The sequence below is a fragment of the Arvicola amphibius genome, chromosome X, assembly GCF_903992535.2.
Source record: "Arvicola amphibius chromosome X, mArvAmp1.2, whole genome shotgun sequence".
Lineage (NCBI taxonomy): Eukaryota > Metazoa > Chordata > Mammalia > Rodentia > Cricetidae > Arvicola > Arvicola amphibius.
The window spans coordinates 86,698,196-86,714,994 of record NC_052065.1 but is presented as its reverse complement, the minus strand read 5'-3'; the positions used below and the strand labels follow the sequence as shown (position 1 = coordinate 86,714,994).

At 47.1% G+C, this 16,799-nt stretch overlaps 1 protein-coding gene across 1 annotated transcript in view; it reads right to left on the bottom strand.

Annotated features, from left to right (window-relative positions):
- Drp2 (dystrophin related protein 2) overlaps window positions 1-16,515 on the bottom strand; it is a 28,917-nt gene extending 12,402 nt beyond the window's left edge. Inside the window, exons 1-12 of the mRNA XM_038316650.1 lie at window positions 16,399-16,515; window positions 12,061-12,224; window positions 10,028-10,184; window positions 9,060-9,180; window positions 6,838-7,106; window positions 6,348-6,494; window positions 5,833-5,911; window positions 3,506-3,566; window positions 3,144-3,205; window positions 1,570-1,644; window positions 384-585; window positions 106-191 (exon numbers count right to left, since the gene is read on the bottom strand). Coding sequence (XP_038172578.1) covers window positions 106-191; window positions 384-585; window positions 1,570-1,644; window positions 3,144-3,205; window positions 3,506-3,566; window positions 5,833-5,911; window positions 6,348-6,494; window positions 6,838-7,106; window positions 9,060-9,180; window positions 10,028-10,184; window positions 12,061-12,224; window positions 16,399-16,515 — 1,540 coding nt within the window. The remainder of the gene's footprint in view (window positions 1-105; window positions 192-383; window positions 586-1,569; window positions 1,645-3,143; window positions 3,206-3,505; window positions 3,567-5,832; window positions 5,912-6,347; window positions 6,495-6,837; window positions 7,107-9,059; window positions 9,181-10,027; window positions 10,185-12,060; window positions 12,225-16,398) is intronic.
- Between the last annotated feature and the right edge of the window lie 284 nt (window positions 16,516-16,799).

Genomic DNA, 16,799 nt, shown 5'->3' with positions numbered 1-16,799 from the left:
AGTCCAAAGACAAAAATTCTGCGTATTTTCTGGTCTCCCTCCTGCCTCTCCTGCAACACTCCTCCCCCCCACCAGCATCACTGCAGATGCTGGAGTTACACTCACACTGAAGTTTTTCTTTCACTTCGGTGCCACACAGGCACGCGATGCCAGTCTTAAAGGACAATGCTCTCATCTTCCCACTGCGACCACTAGGTTTAAAGGAAGAGACAGAGAACATGGATATATGCAGGGCGGATATCTTGCCAGTCTTTTCCCTCACTGATTTGATTTGACCCAGCAGCCAACCATACCCTAAGCTGAACCAATCCAAGTACACTATGGGAGCAAGCCCTTCCCACCACAGCCATCGGATTGATTCGGGAGATGGTTTCCAGGTTTACCTATCAAAAACATTGAGAAGCCAGTTCAGGCTCATGTCTACACACAGTGGCACGTTGACTAGGATGCCTCTTTCCTCCTCCAGCCGCTCATACAAGGCAGTCAGGCAGTGAATGACCTCCACCACGTCCATCACATGTTCACTGGCCTGCAGATCGTGCTCATTGAAGATCTCCAGAGCTGTAGTCAAAGTTACCAGATCCACTGGAAAGAAGGAAGAAAAGGAAAATACAGCCCCAAGAAGAAGCAGGGGACAGGTGAGACAAGGCCATGGTATCACCAAATCTGGTAGCAGCTCCAGACCAATCATTCGCAGATAAGCCATAAACTTATTCTTTACCATGACCCCCCCATCCCATGGAAGAGCAAGGTGGAAGGGGTCACCCCAATGTAGCACATCTCTGTATACATCAGTTCTTTCACACCAGTTTTGAGGAAACGGCGAGATGTGAATGAGCGCACCTCCTATGTTGTTCTAACTCCCAGGGGATCACATTCCAGTTGAAGTTTCTCTGTTTGCAAAAGGTTTTTTTTTCTTGTCTTTTAAACTAATTTCAGAGGACTGAGGCCGTGGTCTCACTCATAATGGGCCCTCTATCCCCGAGCTCAACCCTCAGCCTGACATCAATTTCATCTGAAAACAGGTTTGTCCATGAGGCCTGTTCTAAGAAGCTTAGTCCTGCTTGGAAAGGGTCATGCCTGGCTGCGTGAATGTGACATACACCAGGAAAATATTTTGATTACCTGTGATGTCTAACTAGACACCTGAGACAGGTAGTTTAAGCAACTCCTGGACAAGGCCAGAAGGGACAGGATATCCGCAGCATGTTGACGACCAACTACGCACACTTGCTTTTTAATCCTCCTGTTGCTATATCTAATAACTCCCAGATGGCAAACCATGAAGCAGACCCTGTCTGCTGCAAAGCAGTTTCTTGATTACCTAAGCTGGCTAGGGAAAAAGGACTGGGAACCGGATCGCTGTGGGGTTACTCTGAACACAAGGCTGGGGCTTGGGGTCAATAGAAAGATCACGATTTCACAGCCAATATGTCCCAGTATTTGGAGAGTTCCCATCAAAGCAACCAATGACTCGGGCCAGGGTGGGATGCAAATGGCAAGAGGCAGCCAGGCGAGGAAGAGGAGTACAAGGGTGAAAGGCATGAGGAAGAACAACTGAGGACATACGGCGCAGGGCCTTCTGGACTCTGCGGAGCTTCATGGCCGTCCGATAAGCTGAGAACTTAATGTTGTTCAGATCAGCTGCAAAGAGCAGAAAGAGACTCACTTAGACTAGAGAAGTGTAACGAAGGCCAAATGTCAACTGTGAGATGCAGGAGTGAGGGTTGTTGGTAAAAGTGTGCTCTCGTGTGGCCACCAGGAGCACAGCTTGGTGTTACCTAGTAAAGTGGAGCACATCTGTCCTGCTGTCAGAGCAGCTACATTTCACAGAAGTGATATGTGAACACTTTTTACTAAGGCTCACAGTAAGAAATGGATTTTATATCATGATCCAACATATACACATTTCAGAAAGCAATTATTTCCTAGATTTATAAAATAAAAACATAAAATTAATATCAAATCTGACCCTTGCTAAGGATCTGTTGCCCACTGATAGTTCCTCGTCTATTTCAGTTTTTGAAGAAGATTAATGTAGCATGCTAAAATAATGTTAATACCTACATACTAAAAGCATGCCCTGGAAAAAGCCCTGCACACATGTACCAGAAGCCATGTACGGGAAATCTTCAGCAGCATTGTACATATTCATTCTAAACTAGGGACCCATGTGCCTGTCAGCATTATAGTGGGTAAAGAAAGGCTATATCCAAAGGTATCCGCTATAACAGTGAAAGCGTTCTAACTGTGGCCATGTGGATAAAATTGTGACATACTCTCTATTTCTCCTTGTAAGCAAAGACAAGGCAGGAACGAGTCTCATCATTGCAGACCAGAGACTGCCTTTCTAATCAGACTGGAATTCATGTCTTCAAGACTAGCTCCCTCATGATGCTAAACTGGTCCAGGCGAACATGGAGACTATGTTGTAGAGGAAGAGGCAGAGGAGCTGTTCTACCCTTTTAAAAATAATCTTATTGAAGTACAGTGGACATGCAAGAAGCAACATGGAAAGTGGCAATTAGAAAGCAGGCATGTATTTAATATATATATAGCTTGATAAGTTTGGTGATAAGTATACAGCATAAAGCTATCACTACAATCTGTGCCATAAACCTATCAATTGTTACCAAAGTTTCCTCCCATTTTCTTATTTATCAACCTTACTACAAGTAATGGTGTTTTGCTGGTAAGAAACTTAACGTAAGATTATTCTCTTACACTTTGATACATGAAAATAGTACTATTAACTATATTCACTACATCATATAGCAGATCCCTAGGACCTATTCTTGTGGCATAATTGAAACTATGGCCTATGACCAATTACCTCTTTGTTTCCTCCTCCCCTAGCCTCTGACAGCCACCATTCTCCTCTCTGAGTCCGTGAATCTGACTATCTTAAATTCCTTATATAAGTGGGATCATGTAGGGCTTGATCTTCTTTTTAAGCCTTATTTCAGTTAGCATACCATTCTTTGGCCTTATCCATATCGTCCAAATGGTATTGTTTTAAGACTAAAGAGTATTATTCCATTTTGTGCATTGGTACATGTTCTTCATGCACTCATACATTGATATGTATAGGACAAAGATAACTGTACACATTCCCACCCCATATAGGAAGCTTGCATTCTCACCTAGGGTTTGGTATAACTCAGTCATCTTGGGATGGTCCCAGCATGTAGTCTGAGCCTGGTGGCTGCAAACAAAAGCATCAATAGCACCAACATCACACTCCCAACGCTCTTTGCAGGCACACGCCCATTAGTCAGTGAAGGGTGGGTGGCAAGAAGCTGCACAAGGCAAAGATGGACTCTGAAGATCCTAATACACCAGAGTTCCCCATCAACCGGGCAGAACCGTAAGCACCTCTGACAAGATGGAGGTAGCATTAGACTAAGCCGGGGAATTTCAAGGCACAGGGTTAGGAAAGCAAAAGGCAGGTGATGGAGGGGACAGGCAGGTGACTGACCGGCTCCTGGTTCTGATGATCACTCACTTGATGTAGTAGGGAACTTTATTGGGAGAAATTGCTCTTTCCCAGGGAACCTGGACAGAAGCTGGTAAAAGACAAGAGAAAAAAAAAGCTGGCCACTAGTGTTCGCCAAGCAGCCTGACCACTCTCAAATTTCTTAATTAGATGAATTCTTTTTTTATTTTTATTTTTTAAATATTTATTTATTTATTCATTATGTATACAATAGTCTGTCTGTGTGTATGCCTGCAGGCCAGAAGAGGGCACCAGACCCTATTACAGGTGGTTGTGAGCCACCGTGTGGTTGCTGGGAGTTGAACTCAGGACCTTTGGAAGAGCAGGCAATGCTCTTAACCTTTGAGCCATCTCTCCAGCCCTAGATGAATTCATTTGATGTGATGGCTTTCCCTGCATTCATGAATGAGTGTGCACCACTTGGTGCCACAGAGGTCAGAAGAGGGCATTAGATCCCCTGGAACTGGACTTAGAGGTGGCTAGGCCCTGCCATGTGAGGGCTGGGAATTGAACCTCTGTCCTCTGCAAAAGGAAGTACTCTTAGCTGCTGAGCCACCTCTCCAGTCCATTTTGCCTCCCCCCACCCCCCAAAACAGACTTTCTCTGTGTAATAGCCCTGGCTGTCCTGGAACTCACAGGCTACCAGGCTGGCCTTGAACTCACAGAGATCCTCCTGCTTCTGCCTCTGCCTCCTGAGTGCTGGGATTAAAGGTGTGCGCCACCACCTTTGCCATTCTTATGTTCTATCCTTCCTCAAAGGCAGTTAAACATAAAAGGAAATAACATTCACTTCCAACTGTTAACAGCTCCCAGGGAGGGACACTCACGAGAAACACACTTTGCTCCTTGATGTTGGGACAAGAGAAGGGGAAGAGGTTGTCACTGATGCCCTTTTGAAGCAGACGCAGGGCTGGAATATAACCCTAACGTTCACCTTAAGCAGACTGTCTTTTTTACCTATCCAGCTGCAGGTTACTGGACTGCCCCTGTGGCTATGAAATACAATTGTGTCACGAGGCTTAAAGCCTTTCTCTTAGAAGGCCAACCCTCTCAGATCGGGGGCAAGGATGGTACTGCCCATTTCTCTTTTATAAAGATCTCTTTCAACCCTCTGTCTATATCACTGAGATCTTAATGGGGGAGGCACAGCTCACCTGGCTTATCTGCTCACTCAGTGCAATTTTTCTGAATATAGGAATCCTCTGTGGAACCACACACAATAGTTCTAACCATGTTTATTGAGCTCATTCTACATGCCAGATACTATGCCTTGTACGGACATCTAACTTTCCCTTTTGACACATCCGTTCCTACCTCCGTGGTCTAGGCCAGTGTCACCGTTCACATGGACTATCGTACAGCACATTTGCAGAGCTCTCTCTGTTCCCACTCTGGTCCCCGACAATGTATCCTGAACACCACGCTGAGATGGAAGTCAGATCATGTCACCCCACTCCTCAAACCCTATCAAAAATCCTCTGTTCCATCTGAAATAAAATCTCAAGGTCTTAACTTTTACCTATGAGGCCTACTGCACCACTTCTTTGGTCTTTCTTCTGCGTTTTTCTCCAGAGGTCTCCTGGCTTCTCCTCGGCACACCTCCGGACCCCCTGCTTTCAGGGCCTTGCATTTCTGCCTCATGTGCTCCCTCAGCTATCCATGTGGTTATTCCTTCATTGCCCTTAGAACTCTGTAAAACTGCCACCTTCTTAATGAGAGCTCTTCCTACTAGGCACATGCTTTATTCTTTAGGACGGTAATACTGTCACCCTCCACTTGGGACCTCTTCAGCGGCTCTTTCCTTTAAGTCTGCTCCTCCCTAGGCATCTTCCTAGCTTTAGCCATATTTCCCATAGCACTGGCCACAGATTTCTCTTCCACCTGTTTACTGATTTGCCTATGACCTGTTTCCTCCACTAGAATGCAAGCTGTCCAAATCTAAGGTTCCTGTCTGTGTGTTTTTTCCCCGCCAGCATGGCCCCTGTGCCCAGAAAAGTACCGGGTTCACAGCAAAACTGTTGCACAAATAACCTTATTTAATATTTAAAACCTAAAGAACTGGGAGATCTCCCCCTTTTCAGATGGGAAAGGTGAGGCTCAAAAAGATTACACCTTTTTTTTTTTTTTTCAGATTTGCACAGCTCTTAGAGTAAGACTCAGCTCTCTCCGACTGGGGAGGCTGCTCTTCCTACCACCACGCTACACAGACTTTTCCTTATTGCTTTTTGGATGCCTAGATATACTGGGCTCCCGCCAGACCCCCTAGTGGACAACAGCAGATTCTCTTGTCAAATGGCTGAGGTTCTGCTACATGAAGTCTAGTTTGTCTCACGTACTGGAGAGGAAGTGCTGTGACCCAGGCCCAAAGTCCCGGTGGGCATCCTGGAGCTGCTTAAGCCTCTCAGCAACTGACGCCTGCGGAAAGAAGAGCGGGTTACTTCCAGCCATTCGGTGTGGAATCTGCAGGTGCCTCCAAGAATCTTTATGAGCTCCCTCACAGGCTGCCCTTTCTCCTGGTCCAGTTCCATCACGGCCACCCAACTCCCATCCTCCTCTCGCATTGACAAGGGTGGGAGAACAGCCTCGCTAGTTCCTGAGCCATGGCAATTCTCCCCAGTCTAACCAGGGTACTGAAATCTAGACTAGCGCCTCTCATTCTTTTAGTTCAACCACTTCCTGCAACTTAGAGGTTGAGAAGTTTATTTCCTGACTCCAAATTCTCTACTATTCTTTTTCTGTGTAAGTTTCACTTCCAAACCCATGGTAGCCTGTGGGCCTGCGTACGCTTCTCCCCAAATCCTGGCCATACCAAGATGCCTCCCCGAAGCTCATTTCAGGAGGCTCCTCTAACCTGGAGCTGTTTCCACCGCATGTTGATCTGTTCCAGAGCCCTGGAGTTCTCCATTGACAGGTGCACATCAGAAATGGCAAGCTGGTGGGCCAAGTCATTCGCTAACTTCACTCCATCTTTCACAGGAGAGAATTCTTCTTTGAATAGCTAGAAAGCCAGAACCCAAGAACCACAGCAGAGAGTAGGAAAGAGGACACATTACTCATTCACCAGCCCTTCCCGTGAAGAGCTCGAGTCTCAACCCCACCACCCAGCTACTTGGCTGTCTGTGAGATAGACTAAGATATGACTGCTCGCTAGCCTTACCCTTTGCTTCTATTCATTTCAGAAAAGCAGGGAAAGAGAAAACAGGAGCACAGAGGTGGCGACAGGCAAACTAGCCCCCAATCTAGCCCAGAACTAACACGTCTCAGCAGAAGGGGAATTGGCGCTGTGAAAGGAGTTCGGGTGGCCCAGCAAGGACTGTAGTCTGGGAAGCAGACCTACATACCTTGATGGCTTGGATATGCTCTGGGAGGGAATCAATGAAGAGATCCCCAATGGGCTCCCAAGTGGCTCGGACTCCCTCTGCTTGGGCCAGAGTACTGCTCAGTTCCTCCATTGTGCCTTGGATCTCCAACAGATGTTCCAGAGTATGCTCAATGTGGCGATGCTGGTCCACACAGCGGGCTGTCAGCTTCTCCCACAGCTCACTGGCCACTGTTGCCTGCTTCCACACAAAGCGGCTAAGATTCTGAATTCGCTGTCTGGGGGAGTTATCTGTGAGTACAATCAGGAAGCCAAGTCAAGCTATCTTGACAGAGGCAACCCAGAGAAAGACTAAGGCAAAGTCATCCTTTTACACATGTGCACGCTTGCCTGTAGTGTGGGGTTGGGGACACCAGTGTGTGCCTGTTTGTATATGAATATTCATATTTACATATATATTTTTTCATGGCTGAGCTCCTTTTGTATATTCAGAAATTTAAATTCTTACTACATTTCCTTATGTATTTATGCATATTCATATTTATTGTGTGTGTGTGTGTGTGTGTGTGTGTTTTCTACATGCTTGTGTGGAGGTCACAAGTCAGCGAGCTGAAGTTGCCTTTCTCTTTCTACAAAGTGGATCCCAGGGCTCTAACTCAGGTTGTCAGGCTCTGGGGCAAGCACCTTTAACAACAGAGTCATCTCACTGGCCCACATTCAGTGATTTTTTTTTTAAAAAAATTAGACCATTTATCTTGACATTATTATAAATTAGCTTTTGGTCATAAGAAAAACTATCGCTATTTCTATTTCCTGCACCACCCTTTACTGAAATGGTAATGTCTGTAAACTGACAATATCATGTCACAGCCAGGTTTTGGGCACTGATATAATTTGTCAATTTTGTTCAGAGTTCCCTGGTTTTTACCTGTATTCATTTTTGTGCAAACGTGCGCGCGTGCGCGCGCGCCCACACACACACACACACACACTTAGTTCAATGCAGTTTTATCATGTGTTGTTTCATGTTTTAAATGGTAAGGTAAATAATGAACACATTTTAAGAGGTGTGGGGAGGTAAATCATTCGGTCCTATTCACACACCCTCAGGGGATGATTGAGGCGCTGGTGTCTGCTGTTCACGAAAATCCAAAGAAAGGCAGCCCCAGCCCAGGAATCTGGTATAATGTGCCAAGCTTTTCTACCCGGACTCCTCAGTTTTAGGTTTCCTCCTGGGCCCTCAGACTTCCTGCTGGAAGACGACTCAGAGTCTATAGTTCCAAGTTACATGAACTTGCCTTATTCTCTCTGGAGCTTGCCCTATTTAAAGCCCATTGAGCAGCAAGTTGTGTTCTAACCGAGAGACCAGAAATCAACTGAGCCTGTGAATAGAATCTACAAAGGACTCCACTAATGAAGGCTTCTTTCTGGTCTATTCACTTCGTGTGGCCGGGCTAAGGATTCTTCCTGGAGGGGTTTGCTAGACTGCCACTCAAACTTAATTTTCATGGATGCCACACTGGGAGTTTGTTGGAATCAGGATGGAAAATGGCCCTCCCTACGAAGTCAGGCCAGAAGTCACCAGAGTCAGTACTGACAAGCCACAATCAATTTTCATCTCAAAGGTCATCATTATCTAACTTCTTCGGCTTTAAGATTGCTTTGTGTTTGCTGGCTGATACCAGCATTGCCAATGTCCCTCTATGTTGGAATAAATCAGATCTTTTCCCTAATGTTTTCAATTTATGCTACATTTATTCATTAGCATCTTCTGCAAATGTGAAGACGAAGGTACAAATCCACATGGGTATAAGTACAGCCCTGGGTTGTCACTCAGGGGACAATGTTCCGAAAGGATACAAGGATATAGTGCTCTCATTCCCTAAGTTGCTTTAATTCACTTGAGGTCTTCCTCCCTCCCTCCCTCCCTTCCTCCCTCCCTCCCTCCCTCCCTCCCTTCCTCCTTCCCTCCCTACTCCCTCCCTCCCTAATATCACATTGCAAGGCCACAAATGATACTCTGAAGAGCGCATACAGCATTAGGACATGCGTTGGCAAGACCTGCTTCAGGTCCTTTCCACTTTCTTACAGCTGTGACTCTTACCCCCTTTTGACTTTGGGCCCACAGGAAAAACTACCTTCTTACGTAGTGGCTGAGAAAGGAGCCAGCGAAAGGCACAAAGTATTTGCTTAGTAGTACTTACCACTCAAGAAGAAGCGGGGGAAGACAGCAAGGCCACCTACCTTTGCTCTCAGAATGGGGCTCCTCTAATTCCTCAAACGGGTGCTGGGACAGGAAAGCCTGAGCCGATTCCAGCACGGAGTAGATATAGGGGCCCTTAGACTTGACCTCTTCCATAAAGGCCTGGAAAGGTTTGCAACCAGCCAGAAAAGAAAGTCTTTCAATCACTTCCATTTTACCTTGTGTCAACAACCTTTCTTCTCAAGATAACTCGGTCCTGTGGCATTACTAGGTATGTTAGGCTTCCCGGGGGAGGGGAGAGAGTATCAATCCTCCCTATAGGTGATGGAGTCTACTAGTGTGCAATGAGTCTGGCTATGCCATAGAGTAGAAGAAACATAGAGTGGATCTCAGCTTTCTAGAAGACTCATTGTGAGACCAGCCTGGCTTTTGTAATTAGAGTCCAGTCTGAGCTACACAGGAAGAGGCTAGCCAAGTCTAAGTAGTAAAATCTTGTCTCAAAAACAAACAGAACCAAGGGATATTGATCATTTTTTGATTATAGAGGTGATGTCATAGGGATATTTAAAAGTTCAGAAAACTATAAACTAAAATTTAAAGCTATAATTTAAAACTTACAGAGCATTACAAAATTAAAGAGACTTACAGTTTTCTTACCCAGAGCTAGACACTGTTAAAGTTTTGCTGTACTCACCCCGTGCCAGCTCTGTATATGCACACACAGCTATGCACATTTTAGGGAACTGAGATCTCTAGTTTTGTATTTTGCATTTTAAACATCATATTATGCTTATTTGCCCATGTTCTCCTTATAAATCAAGGCAGGTTTAAATTGGATAACAAGACGTGGCGCACTCTGTGGATGGAGTGCGGGCCCCAGACTAGGACTGCGGACCATCACCTACTGCTTTAGGTGTCTGAGGAGAACTGAGGGCCTCTCTGCCAGGGTACTGGGAAGGGTACTTCCTGCTGAGAGGCTCCACAGCACACCTCCAGGAGTCTGACTTACCGCGTGTGTCTCCTTCTCCTGTTGCACCAGGGTCACATCCCCTTGCAGGGGCAGCTGAGTTGACAGCTCCTCATCCTTTTGACTGAGCCAGTCAATAATCTCCTGGAGCGGGAGCTGAAGCTTCCCACTGTGGTCTGAGAAGGCCTCTAGGCGAGCGCTGCGTGGAGCAGTAAGACCAGCAATTCATTCACTTTTTAAGTAACAAAATCTATTCTTCCTTTAATATACAACATGGACTCAAAGGAACTGCTCTAGCTGCAGTGGAAGGAGGCCCAGGAGCCCCTCCTCCTTGTATCTGCTTATGAACGTTCCTGAGGTCCCACCACAAGTGTGCAGTATTTGAAACAGTGGTTGGGAGCTGTCCTATATTAAAAGGGTTTAAACCATCATTTTGTGGATCTTGGTCACTTTAACTGCATGTCCAGCACCATGCCAGGAAGGGTAAGAAACTGAGCAAGGACATTAGGGGTGATAGCAATCTGGCTGCCCTCTTGCCCTGAAAAATCTGAATCTGCTAAGCCACATAGAATGCTCTGCCCAGGAGAGAATGCAGTTGGTGGGAAGGGTGGAATGGACAATTGAATATGGGCACAAACATGAGCAAGGGTGCACGCGAATCTCACCAGCCCAAAGAAGCTCAAAACATGACAAAAAACCACTGGCTACAGGTTGGAAATACAGAAGAAAAAATGCAGTATTATATAATCACATATCTGTTTGCCCCCCGACTCCCAAATGAGATATAAGCTAAGGTCTAATGATAGGAAGTTTGAGGCTAGTCAAGGCCTACTACAGTTGTTAATCCCATTCCTCTTAGTTGCCACTAACAACTATCTTTGTCCACTGTTTCCCTATACCTGGAAAGAAACCTTTTCTAAATTATGGTGTCAACTAGTTCTTTCAACAATCTTATGGGGTGGGCATTGTTATTTCCCAAAATGACTCTGTTCATAACTCAGACTTAAGTGATTGACACAGCTCTGTGATCAGAAACAGGTCTACCTGACACTACAGTCTGCTTTCTTCCAGCTTTTCAACACTGCCTCACCTCATCACAGAGCCCCGGAAGCCATGCCTTTGGCGATAGAAAATGGAGGTTTGGAAAGAATGAGACATCCGCAGCAGGGCAGAAAGAGAACAACATATAGAAATTGCCTTTAGGGTCTTATTGACTTGCACCTGCCCGAGCTGCTAAGCTATGGATGGAGAAGAGGACACCAAATGACACAAGTGGCCTGGAGAGGCAGCTCAGTCGGTAGAGTGCTTGTTAGCGGACACTAAGTTTGATTTCTGTGACCACGTAAACCGAACATGGTAGTTTATGCCTGTAATCTGAACACTCAGACGGTGGAAACAGGAACACAGGCTCTAGGTCCTCAGCTACATAGTGACTTTAAGGACAGTCTGGGATACATCCTGTATCTAAATAAATAAATAAATAAATAAAACAAAATACAAGAAAGGGGCGGGAGTACACAGATGAAACCCTCCATGGCTGGACAGTCGTGAAGAAGGAGAGGAGGGGGAAATTGCTTCATTTTTCTTTACATGTCAACCCTTTTTAAGTTTAGAAAGCATTTTTCCATGTTATTTGGATGTTCATGAGAACACTGTGAGGTATAGGGGACAGGTATTATTTATCCCTCCACTTATTTCATTTTCTTAAGAAACAAAAGAACAAAGCCAGGTGTAGTAGTGCTGGCCTATAAGCCGAGCACTGGAAAGATAAAGGAAAGGTGATTTCTGGGTTCAAGGCCAGCCTGCACTCTACAGAGAGTGCCGAGAGTGCCGAGCCAGCCAGAGCTGCAATCTCCAGACAAAACCAAACCGAATGGAAGCTAAAATTCAGAGAATTTGAGCAACTTATCCAAGATGACACATAAAAGAGGTTAAGATAGAAATATCCTTACTTCTAACCCAGGATTCTTTCTCTGGTGCCAGAGAAAGATGGAAAGAAATAGGTAGCAAGGCTGACTGGGGGAGGGCATGCAAACTGCAGCGACAAAATCCCTAAAGAAACTGTTAATCCTTACCGGAGGCTGTGGGACTTCTTTTTTATTTCATTCCAACACAGATTCATGGCTGATGGTTCCAGGTGGCCAATGGCTCCAAAAGACCCTTTCAAGAGCTTTGGACTTAGGCAGGGATCCCCGGCACCATCCCAAGGAGGTACAGGGATGGTGACCGCAGCTCTAACCTGGACAGAAACACAGGAAGTCTGTGGTCCCTGGTCTTTTCCATGCCCTGTTCTGTGCTAAGCATGGGACGCGAGGGACCAAGATTAGAGGAAGTCTGGTCCCAGGGTCCAGAAATCCTATCACACTTTGTGTGGGTGTGTATTCAAGGGGTGAACTGCAGAAGGACTCTAGGGTCCCACTCACTGGAAGGTCTTCTCTTGGCACAGGCACAGAAGTGCCGAGTACTGCTTCCTTCACTACCCCTCCCACCCCCGGTGCCGCTAGAAATTTTGCCAAGATGACTGTGCAAATGGGCTCCTCATCCACTATGAAGTTGGTGAGATTTCTCCAAACATGAACAACCATAGCATTCACGCCAAGCTACAGACTCAGTCCACAGGGGCTCAAGCTTTACCCAGTCTTCCAGAAAATATAGTTGAGGGGCTGTCCCACAAAGATTCAGAGGAAAGACAGATAAGGCAAAGGAAGTACTTATTCCCTGTATCCTGCTTTCTGATGGGTCTAGGTCTTTGAGGTCGCCTTCCCCCAGTTTTAACCCACACTATAAACCATAGTCAAGAAGCCCAGAAATCTTCCAAAAGGGCACTGGTCAGGAAGGTGAACATGGACTGAGAAAGATAGAAAGGAACATTCTGGATTTTGTACTAGAAAGGAGTCTGACCAGGCTCGGCAGCCGAGAGGCCCAGTCTGGAGCTTGGGTTCTCAATCTTAGGTTCTGCCGGGCGGTGGTGGCGCACGCCTTTAATCCCAGCACTCGGGAGGCAGAGGCAGGTGGATCTCTGTGAGTTCGAGACCAGCCTGGTCTACAAGAGCTAGTTCCAGGACAGGCTCCAAAGCTACAGAGAAACCCTGTCTCGAAAAATCAATCTTAGGTTCTACTGTTGCTGTCCTGGGCACTGGCGAGACCCAGTGAGAGTACTGACGGGTCTAGGCACAGAGCCCGAAATACCCAGCCAGGGGGCAGCAGAGGGTGGAGGGAGGTGGGTTGGAGGAGGGGATCTTTATCTGATCCACCCTACCCAGGGAGAGTAGCATGCTTGTCTGGTGGTCTACCTGTGTTTGCCTACCTAGCTGGCCCTCCTAGAGGCTGGGACTCCCCAATTCACCCCCGATTCTCCTCTCTGCCTTAAAATCATACTTCTTACAAGACTCTTCAGGCAATTTAGGATACTAACCACCCCAGTAAAGCCCCAGTTCACAACCAGAGCATGAAAGGAAAGTGAGGTAGCTGCCAAGTTCTGGGGGACAAGCTGAGAACTCATTCACCCTGCAGCCTGAGTGCTGACCCTACCTGTGCTGCCAGAGGAGTCCATGGCAGGACCTCGGAGCTCCATGGCTTTCCTTCAGCATGAGTCTGGACCCTGTGTCTAGTGACTGCAGACAGGCAGAATCCCGAGGAGCTCTAAGCAAGCCCACTCAGGGAGACAGGCAGAGCTGAACCAGGTCAAGAGGCGGGCTTGGGGGCTGCTACCCTGTTTGTTTACTGACCCCCCAGGAATCTGGAGGGGGCGGCCATGTCAAAGCCTACCCAGTGAATCAGAGCTTTGTTGTGGGGAATTCCAGCTCGCTCCCAGGCTGGCATAGATGGGCAGGAGTGGGACTGGGCATTCCATGGTGCTGAGGAGAGGCGTGGAGAGGGCAGCCCCTGTTGACTAACTTTCCCTTTCTGTGGAAGACACAAAGCGCTCACTGCCTCCGAGCCCAGCTCTGCCCTGAAGTGGACAAAAAGATAAGACAACTTTAGCAATAAGCTTTTTGAAGGCAATTTCTCCAAGGACTGATGGAGGATGAGCTTGGGAAATAAGCCTTGCCCTCAACTAAGCGAGCCTCCTCAGAAGCAGCGAGGAATGTGTTTGACACACCTGGGGACAGGTCATGGAATGTCTGCATTGGGAAGCTGGGGTGGCAGAATCCCTCTGCATTTGATTATCTTTCATGAGTGCAGAGGCCAGAAGACTCCCTGGAGGCCACCGTGAAAACAAGGGAGTGCTTTGCCCTGCCTTGGAGGGACAGAGGGAGAGCCATGATCAGCAGACCTCTGTACCCCGAGGACACACTGATGGGCTCTGGGCATCCCTTTGAGCCTCTGTAATGGAGGAAGAGGACAATGGAATGTAGCAGCTGCATGAATAGAGCCAGGGATGGAGACGCCCCTGTGCCAACCTGCGCTAAACTGGGTGGGATTGAGGGATGCCCTTTCCATTAAGACACTGACTGAGGGAGGTGCAGAGGCTCTATTGGAAATGACCCCTAGTTTCCCTCTTTAGCAGACTTGCCTGGAAAAGGCTGACATTCCGGAGCTCAGCCCCCACCCATGAGCACTTTCAGAAAACACAATGTTTATACCAAAAAGCATTCTGTTCCCATCCCTGTTTATCTCCCACAGTCTTCTAGGCTTTCCACGGTTTCGCATTGTTTCCGTGCTGAGGGCCACCTACAGGAATAGCTGCAACAGCTGCCTGACCCTTTCTAGGGGCCCGAGTGGAGCCAAGCGAGATGACTGGGGGATGGCAGGGGAGGACAAGCCGAGAGCGGGGAGTGGCTTCTAGTTACAGGCATTACTTGTGTTAGGATAACTGGGCTAAAGCCAGTGTCAGAAAGTCCTTTGGACTGGGAATGCCCCAGAGTTGGAAACAGCCCCTTGTGACCCAGCCGTGACCAAGCTGTCCTGGCTGTGTTTGGGGGAAGAACACACAATGAGCTGGGCGCCATGAGTGTTAGCCTTTCATGCCCTTCAGTGCTCTTTCTTCTTAGTTTCCTAATCCCTGTCCAGCTCTGGCATTGTTCTCTAGCGCCCTGTTCTCCCCTCATTTCCCCTCTGCCAAGGGCCAAGGACATTTCCTAGGCAAATCACGGAGAGGAATTGCTTTCTTCCCTTTCCCTATCATTTGCTTTCCCCGTCTGGTTTTTGTGGCTAAGATGCCTGCTGCTCACGCCACATCCACAGGTTCTCTACCCATACCTCTAATCCTTGAGACAATAACAGTGCAGGAAGGAAGGAAACCTACAGCAAAGCAGGACAGACTTGCTGTGTCATTCACAATCACACACTCAAGCCCCCATGTGCTCTGCCCATGTAAAGAAGCTTGTTGGGAGGCAATGGACAAAGGACGCCTTTCGGAAAGACTAGGGCTTCTCAACACCACAACACTATGAGAGCCACACTCCAAGGAAGAGGTGGGTTACTGGGCGATTCTAAATTGACTCCAGCTTTGAGAATATCTTAGAGGCAGAAATTTTTCTCTGGCTAAATGCAAAACAAAAATGACTAACAAAGACCTTCTCCTCATTCCTGTCTGGATCTTGACTTTTCCTTAGTTTTCCCCAAATGATTTCCTTAACAGCTGGATTCTCTCCCTATTACTGTGCTCCCTCTTTCCTGTCACCCTACAGATGAACCCGCTGCCTATGCCCCTAGAAAGGACTCGGAACGGCTGTTTGTCTGGTACTCTGTAGGATACATTGTGCTTCCTCGTGGCCCAGTCTCCAGAACCCAAAGCGTGACACGGAAACCCAGAATAGTGCTTATGTCTCCCTTGTTTCCAGTTTCCACTGGAGCTCCTTCCTCGTTGTCAGGAAAGGTGGGCTCTCTCTCTAAATTACTACCTCTCGCCCACCTACCAATATACAAACAGGCAAACAGACAGATACACATACACACACAGAGACACACCACCACTACCGCTAACATCACCAGACCCCTAGCTGAGAAAATTGTAAGCAGGGCAGAACCAGGAGCTGCAAAGAAGACTGGGAACTTGAGATGATGAGCCAAATGAGAGAGAGAAACCAGAAGACTATAAAGAACACTATCTAGAACCCAAGGCCAGGAAGAATCTCTTTCTGCCCTAAGCCATGCCCTGAAGTGTCATGTTCTTTTGGGACCTCCCCAGACCTCTAACCCGCAGAAGGTTAACATGGGATCGGTCCCCATTAGTCATAATGGAACTTTGGATTGCCTAACCTGAAACTTCCTTTGCTGTATGCACCCCCCGCCCCCGCCCCATTAACTAGCTCATGGTTGACAAGGCTGCAGGAGGCTCTGTGTTATCTAAGGGTTTTCATTTACATGTGTTTCCTTGCAACTTAGAAAGTACAGGTATCATATAGCTTCACACAAATCCCACGTTTAGTCATTTGACACAGGCATTTCTTTTACTAATGGACACTTACCTGAGGCTGGGGACAGGTATTTCTGAGGCTGCTGCCGTGATGAACCCTGTCTGCAGCACGCCACTCATGACATCGTGGGAGGGTATAAGAGCATCCCTGCATGACCAAAGGTTGCATCAGAACCAAGGCTCATGGAGGGTGAGGGTTGCCAGTAGACCAACTCTTGAGCATCAAGCACCTGGAAGAGTAATATGGAGAGATTTAGAGACAAGGCTAGAAAAAGCCAATAAAGTCAGCACATCCTAACAGCTGTATGGACCAGCCAGCTATGCACATAAGTAGCCACAGATAACTGACTTATATACTAGTTCTTCCCAGGCTACTGAGTGCCATAAAAGATTAATTACTAGCCAAGGAAGTGCTATTGTTACCTATTCTGCTGTGTGCTCAGGACACAAAGA